The sequence below is a fragment of the Pleurotus ostreatus genome (assembly GCF_014466165.1).
Source record: "Pleurotus ostreatus strain PC9 chromosome Unknown scaffold_4, whole genome shotgun sequence".
In the NCBI taxonomy this organism is placed as follows: Eukaryota; Fungi; Basidiomycota; class Agaricomycetes; order Agaricales; family Pleurotaceae; genus Pleurotus; species Pleurotus ostreatus.
In genome coordinates, this window is record NW_023503159.1 from 910,681 (window position 1) to 923,566 (window position 12,886).

A 12,886-nucleotide genomic window follows, 5' to 3' on the forward strand; every position below is an offset into this window, starting at 1 on the left:
AATGTTTGCAACTTCCGAGCGTATGTCGTTCCTATGAAACTAAAACCAAGTTCCTCAAAGACCCTCGAAGGGTAAAATGATATCCTTATTGTCTTCCCGCGAGTCTATGTCGCGATGCGATTCGAGGGGCGGTTCAATCATCCTGCCGCCGTGTTGGGAGCCTTGAAGCCCGGAGTGTATTTCAACGAACAGATCCCAGCTGCTCACTCCGCCTCCTCCAAACTGACGCCATGCTCGTGCCCCAAGATCTCCGAAACGCGGTCGAGGAACTAATCTAGGCCGATCTGCTCGCGCTCGTGTTCGATGTTCACGCTCTCGTGCCATCTCTACTCTCTCAGCGGTGGGTGCTTGTCGGCTGGTGTGTGGGCTATGTGGGCTATGCATACCTCGAGGGCGCGTGCGGACGAGAAGAAGCTGTAGCCGAAGCACGGCGGTATATATGGGCTGCCTCCCTTGGGGGTGCAGTTGCACGGCATGCCTGGGAGAGGCGGCAGGGTTGGTGCGACCTCCATACATTCAACCAGAGACCGTCCGATGCGTCGTAGTCAAGTCGCGGTGAAGTCGCGGTTGAGGACGTGTCGGTAAACCAAGGTCAAGCAGTGCGATCGCGACATTAGGGGAGTATAAGGATGTTGGGCTTCCCGTGGTATCGTCCTAGCTGCGTCCGGCACTCCACTGAGTTGTCGTGTGTTCCGCAGAATACATACGGCTAGAAGCGGATCCAGTGTTTCATTGGAACTTCCGGGTCAGTCGCAGCAAGGCAATCTGTATCAGGTAACTTGAACGTATATGCTCGTTGTAGTCGGTTTATTTCGCGGCGACAAGGAGTTGTCCATTAGATGGACGACTTACTAAGATGTATATGAATGAGGGGCAGCATTGTTACCAGAGCTTCGATACACTGGCTTGACGGTGAGTGTCCTGGACACGGACGGTCGAGCAATGTTGTTTGCAAGGCTACATCTCGCAATCTCTGACATCCGCCGGGCTCGATGTGATTGCTAGCAGCTGCATGACTCCTCATGCTGAGGGATTGCAAGTCGAAACAACGCATCCGCGTTCTCCTCTTAGATGACAGCAGGACAGGTGTGCTGCAGCCCCGTCGGTCAAACGGCTGATAATCTTCAAAGCAAATATCGAAAGCATCTACCAACTAATACACAAAGGATATCAACGCAGGTATAACGTAGCGACCAGCACCCACATGAATACCATCCAGTGTCCATTCCGACATTCAATCTTCAGCACTAGCAGCCCCCTTGCAACGCTTTCAGGCACACCATGACCAGACTGATGCCTTCTTGCACCATGCTCACGTCCTCGGGCACGACACGCGCGAGCACGGAAACGAGTTTATCAGGATGCCACCTGAGCCACGCCGCTCTGACCAACTCCTTGCGCGTCATCCTGTTCGTCCGCACCCTGAGCGTCGCGAGAAAGAACCTCTGCATGCTCTCCACGTCAAGGTCCTCCACCGTCCCTACCGGCCCTACACCAAGCTCCCTGTCGGCCGCCGATCCTTGGGGCCATGGGATATCGCGAAATTGTATGGCCATATGCTGGTCGGTCCCGGTCCCGGGTCGGCTTAACCTTCTCCACCGCTCTTCATATGAATTCCAGGTGCGCATGATCCCATCTTCCTCGTCCCGCCTGCGAATCTCGGCGTGGATGGCCTCCGTACGTACCTTGTCCCTGCGCCCACGAGCGTCGCGCAGGATTCCACCAGACCGGACCCAATCAAACTCTCCCTGCGTAGCCTCAGCCTGCTCGCGTTCCAGACGCGCCGTGTGGGCCGATGTACCGTGTTCTTGTCGATCTGACTCCGAGCACCCTTGAGGCGTTTCGGGTGGCCGGGTGGAGCCCAGCCTCTCAGCAGTGTCGGTGGCAGCCTTGGAGCCCGTGTTTGGGGCAGGAGGCGGCAGCGGGGGCTTAGGATCTGACTGGGGCAGGAAAGCGAAATATCCCAGCGATGATCTCAAAGCCTCGTCCGTAGCAGTTGGACGTCTCCTGGTTGAGGGGCTAGAAGTTGAACCAAACAATGCAGATTGGCGCGGCCATGACGAGGGAAAGCCTGGGCTTGTCGTCCCTGGGCTCCTCGTCGTCGTCGTCGTCGTGGTGGTGTTCGTCGTCGCCGTCGTGAGCGAGGTATATTGAGAATGCGAGGGAATGGGACTTCGAGTTAAAAACGAGGTGTGGCTCATGACATGCAAGCGGGCAAACAAGTAAGCATCGAATATAAATATTGGCGAGAAGTCAGGTTGACGTAAGCAAAATTCAAAACTTGAAGCTCTCTGTCTGGGAGTCGAACCCAGCTTTCGCGCGAACAATCATCATGACAGGCGCGTGTACTAACCGATATACTAACAGAGACTTGTCCAACAAGAGTCCAAGGGATGCTAGGTAAAGAAGTAGTTGAACCTAATTCCTTAGAAGCGCACTCTGATGTTTCCCTTTCCAGAGAGCCTTTCCTATTTACATGGGGAACGGTTGAACGTATTTGAATGGTGATTTGCGTTCTATTATCAAGTTCTACTACTTATGCTGTACCTATGTATGGATGTAAATATTCTAGGTGATATCGTCTGGAGCTGGAACTCTATCTACGCTACAAAATTTCAAAGCAAAATAAACAGGCTATTATAAACCCCAGTGCCCCCCGTCAACATGCAAAGCTCAACCTCCAAAGCAAAACAAACAGGTGCATCCAACCCCGTACCCGTTAGACAACGAAATACTTGTCCACCAAAGAGTTCAGCCCGTCGTATACCACGAACAGGATCCCGCTGATCGGGACGGCCTTGACGGCGGTCATCCCACACCCCGCGTACATGCCCCGCACCCCGTGGGTAGCGTACATCCGCTTGAACGTCGCCACAAATCCCGCTGGACTGGAGGGCGAAATACCCATCGAGAGATGTTGTCTCCCCGCCCGAATCTCTTCCGACGTCTGCATCGCGCTCTTCACCGTATCCGCTGGATACGACACCACAGTCCCACACGCACCCGCAATCGCACCCGATACCGCCGACTCCCAAGGCAGGATATCCGCCCCGTGGCGCCGCTGGCTGCTTGTTAGCGGCGGACGCGGAGGGCGGGGCGTCGCCCCCGCAGCCGCAATCGACGGCGACGATGACGAAGGGAGTGACTTGTGTTGCTTCCGCAGACGTCGTCGAATGAGCGCAGCTGCGATGGTCTCCTTAACCGCGAACCACGCGGCATTGCCCCCGCCCTCGCGCAGCAGCGTGCCGGTGTGCCCGAGCCATAGCCCTGTGATGCCATGCGTACGGACGGTTGTTTGGATGAGCGAGATTGCACCGGGGTATTTTGGAGTTGGGGCCGTGGAATGGGATCGGGTGTTACGGGGAGGGGAGGCCATGATAGGTTGGGAGGAGGAAGAGAAGCCCGGGGAAGAAGAGGGATAGGCGGGTGCACGGGGTGAGAAGGCGGGGGCTGCAGACGCAGACGGTGCAGATGCAGATGCAGACATCATCTGCACTTGCATCTTGCATTTGATCAGCTCGATGGGAGTCAGCACAAAACTCGCTGTCGCCCCAGCGCATCCACCTGCAATTGCGAACTGTGTCGCAGTAAGCTTCGACGAGGAACCGGTGTATTTCTTGATGAGGTTCTGGAACGACGTATATGCGAAGAATAGTATCGCCGTTTCAGCCATGGTGCCGACAATGGGCACAGGCAGACCCTGCATGAATTCTTGATTTAAAACTAAACGTGCACGAAAATCGCAAACGTACCCGATACAAGCCTCGGACTCCCTCATCTCTAAACGTCTGCTTCAGGCAATCTACGGGCCCGTTGAAGCGGAGAGTCGAGGTGCTCGAGGCAGTCAAGAGTTGGGACTGCAGACGGACTTTGGCCAGGTCGAATGGGTACTCGAACACCTCCGAGACCATGCCTGCTATCTATGATCATCCTTGGCGTTCAGCAAGCCTCGAGCATTTCCGCATACTAGCAAGCACCCACACTACCAATGGCGATATCTTTCGCCGCCGAACGCAGAGTGATGATGGGTGGGTCATCGTCCAGTTGCTCGTTTCGTCCATCGGCACCCGAAGTCATCAGTGCACTGGTATCTGGTTATCGTAGGCCAGGAAGAAGGTTGGAAGCTATTATGTGGAGTTTAGAGGAATATTAACATTTGGGCGGGACGGAACGAGGTTGGACCCAAAAAGGAAGTGTTACAAGCCGTCCACAAGTCCATGGGGAGGTCCACGTCAGAGTCCCGGCATATGGGCGAGTGGCGCGCGGCTGCAGCCTGCCTCGCTGAGCGAGGCCAAGGACTGATAAACTCCTTTAACGTAGGAATGGGAATTTGAATTTCATGTGAGTGCTGGTCACTATGCTTTATCCGTGTTGATATGTTAACTCTTGTGTATCAGCTTTATCATGACCTTGGTCCGTTATAACGAACAAACGCGTTAGTGGCACACCTCGCCCGCGTCCCTCCAATGTTATCGGACTGTATCAGTCGTCACTATCACCGAAAATATGGGATGCGGGCGCGCAGCCTCGCCCTTGTACTGCTGCATTAATTCATCACCTCTTATCTATCGCGCGCGCCGCGCGCATAGTCACCACAAAACACCTCTGGGCCCCTGCTGCGGTGAATATAAGAGTTTGGTTTGTGGCACCGCCAGCAATAATACTCGCGATACTCGCCTGCAGTTGCATACCTTGGTCGTCCGCTGCCCATTGTGTTTGCATTCGCCACCGGTGACCATAACGAGGTGCTACCATCCACCCCAGCAACGTATTAAAGCTCTGTCTACCAGCGAGACTGCTACCTCTCAACTAGTACACCTCTCTGAAGATATAAAGACACACGGCCGATTTAACGGGCTCGTCTCATTGATCTCAATGTCATCATCCAGCGTTCTCGATTCAAAGGCTAACCCTCTTGCCGCTACGAAATCAATCGACTACAGTGCCTACGTACGTTCAATTTATTTGACAGATGCATCGCTTATCCGAATATAATTGACCTCTGAAATATCATTGCGTAGCTTGAATTGTCTCGAGTCAAAAACCGGGCGGGCATCTTGCTCATCTTCTGGCCCTTTGGTCAGCTGCCTTACTCTTACCATGCGACGACGATAGCTGATACTAATTCTGATAGCATGGGGCCTCGTCATGTCAGCAAGGACACTGAACCTTCCACTTAACGTTGTCTTGCGATTCCTGGGCTGGGGGATCATCGGATCGTTCTTATTTCACAGGTAAGATAATCGACCCAGTCAGCATACTATGCGTAGAATTACAATGGAAATGCAGCGCTGGATGTATCTGGGACGACATTGTTGACAGGAACCTCGATGCTCAAGTTGGTGAGCTACCAACACCCGCCCCCCCTTGTTGCCCGTATGTTCATATTCTCTTGGTCCCTGCCCATGATAGAGCGCACGAAGAACCGCCCTTTGCCATCCGGGCGCGTCTCCGTTCGCGGGGCATTGGTATGGTTGACCATCAATATCATCCCTCTTCTCGCATTGCTCTGGCCATCCAACCCTCTTGCGTAAGTCACCCATGCCGCATATCTACTGTTAGTATCAGTATTAATGCTAGAGGTTCAGATGGACCATCGGGCTTGTGTCTCTCTTCCCTCTCGCTGGGCTATATCCTTTCATGAAGCGCGTGACGTATTGGCCGCAGGCGTGGCTTGGTGCGTGTCACAATCTCCCGTCCATAGCGGGATTTCGTTCGTGTGCGTACTAACCAAAGAACTGCTAGGTGTGACTCTCAGTATCGGCGTCGTCGCGGCGTGGGCCTACACCAGCGGCTCCTACCCAACGAGTGCCCTCGTGCTAAGCGGAGGTGCATGGGCGTAAGTCTTCCCCTCCCCGTCCCAAATTTCTGCACCATCGCTGACCGAAGAAACAAAGATGGACATTGTGGTACGGTACGTGTCTCGCATTTCTTACTTGCTCATATATGATATGGCTTGTATCTGAGTCCCCCGCCGTAGACACCATCTACGCTTGTCAAGACCGCAAAGACGACCTCAAAGCCGGCATCAAATCCACCGCCGTGCTCTTTGCCTCCCGCACAAAGCTCGTCATCGCGCTGTTCGGCATGATATTGCTCGCGGCGCTTTACACAGCGGGTGTGCTGAACAATCAAGGGTATGCTTATTTTGTTCTTAGTGTTGGTGGGGCGGCGGTGGATCTGCTTCTGCAGCTGATGGAGATAGACTTTGAGAGGACGGAAAGCTGTGGGAGGGCGGTAAGCAATAAGCCACTGGTTTTTGAAGGCTGTTGGATAACTGATGAGACGAGAGTTTAGTTCCATAGGAATGGATATACGCTTGGAAGTATTGTGTTCTTTGGCATCTTTATAGACTACGCACTCACTTGTTTGGTATAACTATCGTCAGACTATGTCTGTGTTCTGATCATGAAACAGTGGATGGTAGAATGAATCTCACTTTTGCGTAGCTTGCTTCATATTTTTCACGAGGTTGATATGTTTCTACGAGTATAAATAATTTTCTGTGGCCTGAGGTCAAGACTATGCTCATACGATATCTTATGTTTATATCTTTGTCTTCTCTGGCTGCCGTCCGGCCTATCGCCGTATATCCTACTACAAAGCGACCGCTTCCATTGAAGGACCGTGAACGGATTCGAGCTGGACGTAACCGTGGGAAGACCAGACAAGTTTAGAGAGCGCGTCCAAACGCGTGAACGGCTATGGGCTTCTCCTCCCGCCTCGTCCAACAACTTCGTGTTCGTAGAAGGCGTATCCCCGGTGTAGGGGCAAAATACTCGACCGCCCCAAATAAATCCTACTCGAATACCCTCCTACTCCCCAAGACCAGTTTCCCTCTATGGGCGGAACCCTCGAAACGCGAAGAGCCATATCGCCGGAGGGCATGTGAGGAACTGTATCGTTGGCAGGTCAGGAATTGTGGATCCAGGTCGCCTCGTCATCTCACCCCCGAGCCTTTAAGCATGTAGTGGGAGAACGCAAAGGGTGAACTGTTTGTCCTACATGACGGCCCTCCGTATGCAAACGGGGCCTTGCACATGGGTGAGAGCCTACTTCTATACCCAAATCCCGGTTCCTTACCAACAGGTAGGCCATGCATTGAACAAGATCTTGAAGGATATCACCAACAGGTTTCATGTGTCCCAAGGGAGGCGTGTCCAGTGAGCACTCGTAGTTATACTCTACAAGGCATACATGCTAATTTGGCTACAGTTATATCCCTGGTTGGGATTGCCATGGCCTTCCAATCGAGAATAAAGCCTTGCAAGAACTTGGAGTAAGCCGCTTTCCCTACTATGTTATTCCCATTCATCAGGTAGTTAGAAAGAATCGAGCACGGCGTCGGCAAATGAAATACGTAGTGCAGCGAGGTCTACAGCGCAGCGCGAAGTCCAATCACAGAAGCAACAGTTTCAGGAACTGGGAATCATGGCAGACTGGAGCGAGACCTCAACGTACCGGACTTTAGGTAGTTACTTTCTTCATCTTCATTGTCACCTCCTGAGGTCATATTTAAGATCACGACTACGAGATGCGCCAGCTTCGAATCTTCCAAAAAATGGTAGCAAATGGTATTCATCACGCCCCCTCGTCCTCTGCATATTCTGACGTTTCAAAGGACTAATATATAGGCATTATCGACCTGTTCACTACTCTCCGTCCTCGCGATCTGCTTTGGCTGAAGCGGAGCTGGTGTACAAGGACGACCATGTGTCTCATTCTGTTTTCGTCGCGTTTGAAGTCGACTCTAAGTCAGAGTCGGCAAATCCTGGTATGCGCGACGTGTTCACATCTACGCTGAACCCCCGGTTGTTGGTATGGACCACAACTCCTTGGACACTGACGGCAAACATGGTATATGATTTGGATGCCATTGATGATCAGTGATTGATGCCACCCTTATAGGCTATTGCAGTCAATCCCGAGCTGAGTTACGTCGTTGTGAAGAGTTTGGCCGGGGGTTCAAATAGCGGGGCGTTTGTGGTCGTCAGAGACCGATTGGATGCATTGCGCGACATGCTAGGATTAGTAGAAGTTGTTCTTGAAATTCCTGGTATGACAAGTCCTTCTCGAAGGCTTACGGTCCTTACCGAATCACTTGCAGGATCCGAGCTCGTAGGCGTTGCCTACCGACCCATCTTTTCGCCCCTCTCAGGACGGGACGATCACCTCGAAATCATAGCCGCTTCACATGTCACCGCTGATTCTGGTACGGGTCTGGTGCATTGCGCTCCTGCTCACGGCAACGAAGACTACTATGCTCTGCAAAAGCTCGGGATGATCTCCGACATGGAATCCATCATCTGTCATGTTGGCGATGCTGGCTGTTTCACTGAGAAAGTTTCGGAGGTGGTTGGTCAAGACGCAGGGCAAACCCTTGTTGGGCAAGACGTTCTTTCCGGAGGCTCGAAATCCGTTGTAGAGTTGTTGAAGAAAACTGGTTCGTTGATTAAGATTCAACGCATCAAGCATCGTTATCCATATGATTGGAAGACTGACAAGCCAATCATTGTCACGTACGAGCCTCTTACTGTCCAATCCATAGCGTACATGACGAGTCTCCTAGTGCGACGTCACAGTGGTTCGCCAACTTGGAACAGATCAAAGACAAGGCCCTCAGTGCATTAGAAGACGTGTCTTTCTATCCCTCAGTTTGTGAGTAACGTCGGCACATCGTTCACGCATTTTATTAACGGTGCCCAGCTCGAAATCGTCTCGTTTCTTTTGTTGGCTCGAGGTCAGAATGGTGTATATCACGCCAACGAGTTTGGGGGGTGCCGATCCTCGCGCTACATCATATCCCGACTGACCGAGCGGTTCTCACTTCACGCACTTTGGATCACATTCTCCCTCTCCTCGACGCGAAAGGCATAGCACATTGGTGGGATGGGCCTATAGAAGACTTCGTCCCAGAATTTCTTCGCGAAGAAGGCGAAGTAGTTTCAGAGGTATGGAGGAAGAGCACCGACACCATGGATGTCTGGTTCGATAGCGGTTCATCGTGGTCGATGCTCGAAGACACGGTTAAACAGTACGGGCCACAGAGAAAGCATCTAGCGGATGTCTGTTTGGAGGGTAGTGATCAGCACAGAGGGTGGTTCCAGAGCCAGCTGTTGACTGCCGTTGCGTCTGAGAGCAGCGAGGAGAACGCGAAAACTCCACAGTCGCCTTACAAGGACCTCATAACTCACGGAATGGTTTTGGACCAAAACGGAAAGAAAATGAGTAAATCCCTGGGTAATATCATCAGTCCGATGACTGTCATCCATGGTGGCAAGGTACGAGATCTTCAGGAATCTATCCAAAGGCTTATGGCTCGCTCCAGGACAAGAAAAAAGAGCCAGCATATGGAACGGACGTATTACGGCTATGGGCGGCGACGGCGGAGTATTGGAAGGATATCGCCATCGGACCCACAGTTCTAGCGCAAACATTTGAATCTCTGCGAAAAATACGGAATACGGCTAGATTCATCTTGGGCAACACGGCTAACGGTGGCGAACTCAAGCGAGTTGCTGTTTCGAAAGAAGACATGAGCTTGGTGCGTATGGCACATCGCCCTTGGAGCACATTCTGACGTATCAGACAAATATGTAGGCTGATCGCTACATCATGCATGAACTATACTCCCTGGAGCGAACGGCGTTGGAAAGCTACACGTCGTACAATTTTCCGAAAGGTTGGCCACGATACGCAATGATTACTCTTCGAATCTCACTGATGGTCATCTAGTTGTCAATGCGCTGACACACTTCACTAACATCACCTTGTCTTCTCTTTATTTCGATATCACAAAGGATTGTTTGTATGTCAATACTCCAAGCAGTTCAGAGCGAAGAGCCGTCGTCACAGTATTGGAGCAGGTAAGTACGGATGCGGGTGAAGGGACGTGTGCTGACCGCGCCATATACGCTTAGGTCCTTTCGACCACGATCCATATCTACGCCCCAATCTTGCCACATCTAGCGGAAGAAGTGTACGAGCATGCGAAGAATGACACGTCTCTGTCTTCGGTGTTCCAAAGGAAATGGACTCCCCTGGTGAGTGATTCGTCATGTTATGAAATTGCCTTCTCACTCCGCACTTTAGGGTGATGAATGGAAGGATACACAAGCTGCAGAAGAAATGCGATCGCTGATGCACGTTCGTAGCAATGTGCTGTCACTGCTAGAGCTGGCGCGCACGAAAAAGTACGCTGTCGTCTACCAGTCGCGGTGTCCACTCTTCACTAAACTATTGTTAGGCAAATCAAGAGTTCTTTGGAAGCAGAAGTCGACATTATACTCCCTGATGATCTAGGCTTCCCCGTCGAATTCTCGCGATTATTACGGAGACAGGAATCTTTCCTTAAGACACTCTTCATAGTATCTGGCGTGCGCGTAACTGACACAAAGACTCTTGGCGATATCTCGCCTCAATGGTTACACATGGACAGCTTCCAAGGACCTAGTCAGTACATTTCGTTTGGGGTATTTATGATAAGATCCTCACCACAGATTAGATTCCGATGCAAGACTGATGATTCGGGTGCGGCCAGCGACGTTGGAGAAGTGTCCCAGATGCTGGACATATACGCGTCAATCTTCTAATGATTTGTGCAAGCGATGCACCACGGCGGTTCAATAATTCCTACAGACTTCACTCCTTTCAAAAATTGAGTGACCGTGGAAATTTCCCTATCTTGATTAGACGACCTCTAGACTACCGATTACGCTCTTTGAATCCGATCAACTACTTATACCTTGCACATATCCGCTACGACCTCTCCTGCTCGCACCCCTAGCACACTCAGCAACGTATCGCTTAGCCCATGGCTAGCTTCTTCGACACCTTGGACATAGATTCGTGCTTTTGGTCCCTCTGATTCGTCGTGCGAGGGCAGGGGGATGAGACGATAATGACGCGAAACATACAACGTGTTCGATGTTCCATGGCTTTCTTCGCTTGGTGGTGTGGATGGAAGAGGCGAAGTCGGAGGCGTGCTGCAGGAGCTATCGCTTCCGGGGGATGCTGACTCGTGTCTCGATTGCTCTACGAGCCGAGCGTGCATGTGTAAGTGATCCGCTACTTGTGTGAGGGGGCGCGTGGTTTCGGGCGCCAGATGGATGGCATGTCCGCCGTTCGCAAGCCCAAACCACTTCCCGACGTTGGAATCGGCGATGAGTGACTTCCATGAAGATCGCTCGTAGCCAGTCGCGCAAATGACAACGTCGTAACGCTTTTCGGCCACGGTGCGTGTAATCGAGTTCTGTATCAGTAGCCTTACTTTCGACGCGTCTAAGCCCTCCGTAGATTCTGCAGAGAGGATCGAAGAATATGGACGAATGCTGATCCTAGGCTTCTGTGTACCAGCGCATCTGGTTCGGTCGGCGATATTATCTTCGAGTCTTTGGTCGTAGACGATTTCATATAGCTAGCGGTGGGAATCAGTGAAATACCCCCAAGTCACGGAAGTAAAATGGCGCACTTGTTCCAAGGTTCGGGGATTTACGACACCGTAATTGGTGCTTTTGTACTCTGCATGGCGATCAGCTCTCATGTGATCTGCGGGTAAGGAAAACCATGCGTCCGTAGCTAAATGCCCCAAATGTCAGCGGGGATTGGTTGCCTAATTGTGCTGGACGTACCTGACGGATCGAAGATTTCGTTAGCGAAAGGGGAGTCGTCACTGGGCTTGAGGGAACCTCGACGAATAATCATGTCGACCTCGTGCACTTGTGGACTATCCCCAACACTAATGGCACTCAACCGCTCGCGGACGTCCATGGTAACTTCAGCGGCCGACTGACCGGAACCTACGACTGCGATAGCCAGCGGGCGAGACACCATCCTGCTGAGGATCCGTCCGATTGATGTTGCGTACGATGAACTATGAATAATGGATGTATGGGGAAAGATTGCGGTAATGACGTCCGGGATACGTGGTGCGCCTCCGGGGGATATGATAATGTTCCCTTCATCCAACGAAGGTAAGCATAACTAACAGCAGCTAAAGTGCTTTCAAAGACTCACGAGCTATCACAGTAGTTTCCTCGTCTGCGCCGACCTTTTTCATGCGTACGGCGACGGTGCCATCCCGTCGGTCATCAAGGCCGACCACTTGGTGTCCGTATTTGACACCGACGCCCTTTTCTTGCACGTAGGCCGCTGCCCAAGATAAATAATCGGCGAACTCCTTTCGTGTGGGTATAGTTGACCCCCGGTTGATGAACGGAAGGAGTCGATTCTGGCTGCTAAGATACGCCAGGAAGGTTATAGGCGATTGTGGTGAGCGTAGGGTTGCCAAGTCCTTCAAAAAGCTGACGTCGTTTTAGTCTTTCGTAATGGTCAAAGGAACATACAACAAACCTGATTTGCATTCGAGCGTCTGGCAGGAGCATTCCGGGGTGCCATCGAAACTTATCGTTCTTTTCAATGAAAAGAACTTTCTGGATGTCATTGCGATTCTGTGAAGCAATCAGTATGCAGCTACGCCAGTAGAAGAGACGCGCTTACACCGGCGACCTCAGGTTGTCCCCATTTCTCGACGATGGCGCCCGCTACGGCGATATTTGCGGGCCCGAAACCGAGACCCACCACGTCATACACACATTCGCTCGAAGGGATAGACATGGGCCGAGTTTGCAAGGATGAGATTTTCTGGTCGTGGGTGTAAGTTCGTAATTGAATCTTTCTTTATACTCCCTTCAACATGGTCTCAGGAAGTCCAGATCCAGCTTCGTCGCCAAGCTTTCAATTTTTCGACATGCGGTTCGAATACGGTTCTGTGAATAACATGGGCCCCCACCGGACGAATCTTCGCTTGTGGACCATCCGATGCACGGCAATCTCTACATACAGCTAGCATTTGATATCTGATAAGATCGTTCGTAATCATTTGTTC

At 51.8% G+C, this 12,886-nt stretch overlaps 5 protein-coding genes and 1 non-coding gene across 6 annotated transcripts; 2 read left to right on the forward strand and 4 right to left on the reverse strand.

Annotated features, from left to right (window-relative positions):
- Positions 1–269: 269 nt before the first annotated feature.
- PC9H_006123 (uncharacterized protein) lies at positions 270–2,201 on the reverse strand (the record flags this gene model as incomplete). Its single annotated transcript, XM_036775676.1, has 3 exons — positions 270–326; positions 387–452; positions 1,281–2,201. The coding sequence occupies 3 exons, from the start codon at positions 2,199–2,201 to the stop codon at positions 270–272; spliced, it is 1,044 nt and encodes a 347-aa protein (XP_036631695.1).
- An 86-nt stretch (positions 2,202–2,287) lies between these two features.
- Positions 2,288–2,370, reverse strand: PC9H_006124. Its single transcript has one exon. It is a non-coding gene; the product is annotated as a tRNA-Asp (tRNA).
- Positions 2,371–2,719: 349 nt separating this feature from the next.
- On the reverse strand, positions 2,720–4,077 carry PC9H_006125 (uncharacterized protein; the record flags this gene model as incomplete). The annotated part of the gene is made up of 3 exons (XM_036775677.1): positions 2,720–3,700; positions 3,753–3,920; positions 3,982–4,077. The coding sequence occupies 3 exons, from the start codon at positions 4,075–4,077 to the stop codon at positions 2,720–2,722; spliced, it is 1,245 nt and encodes a 414-aa protein (XP_036631696.1).
- A 798-nt stretch (positions 4,078–4,875) lies between these two features.
- Positions 4,876–6,378, forward strand: PC9H_006126 (uncharacterized protein; the record flags this gene model as incomplete). Its single annotated transcript, XM_036775678.1, has 10 exons — positions 4,876–4,950; positions 5,022–5,079; positions 5,135–5,234; positions 5,290–5,342; positions 5,413–5,530; positions 5,583–5,677; positions 5,746–5,839; positions 5,898–5,914; positions 5,981–6,237; positions 6,298–6,378. 10 exons carry the CDS (start codon positions 4,876–4,878, stop codon positions 6,376–6,378), a joined length of 948 nt encoding a protein of 315 aa, XP_036631697.1.
- A 326-nt stretch (positions 6,379–6,704) lies between these two features.
- Positions 6,705–10,629, forward strand: ISM1 (isoleucine-tRNA ligase; the record flags this gene model as incomplete). The annotated part of the gene is made up of 18 exons (XM_036775679.1): positions 6,705–6,911; positions 6,972–7,044; positions 7,094–7,163; positions 7,216–7,279; positions 7,327–7,471; positions 7,521–7,574; positions 7,622–7,857; positions 7,909–8,056; positions 8,108–8,519; positions 8,570–8,658; positions 8,707–9,281; positions 9,329–9,544; positions 9,601–9,682; positions 9,736–9,866; positions 9,921–10,043; positions 10,093–10,193; positions 10,247–10,456; positions 10,500–10,629. The coding sequence occupies 18 exons, from the start codon at positions 6,705–6,707 to the stop codon at positions 10,627–10,629; spliced, it is 3,066 nt and encodes a 1,021-aa protein (XP_036631698.1).
- Positions 10,630–10,738: 109 nt separating this feature from the next.
- PC9H_006128 (uncharacterized protein) lies at positions 10,739–12,615 on the reverse strand (the record flags this gene model as incomplete). Its single annotated transcript, XM_036775680.1, has 6 exons — positions 10,739–11,416; positions 11,471–11,577; positions 11,631–11,957; positions 12,016–12,302; positions 12,352–12,449; positions 12,499–12,615. 6 exons carry the CDS (start codon positions 12,613–12,615, stop codon positions 10,739–10,741), a joined length of 1,614 nt encoding a protein of 537 aa, XP_036631699.1.
- Positions 12,616–12,886: the final 271 nt, after the last annotated feature.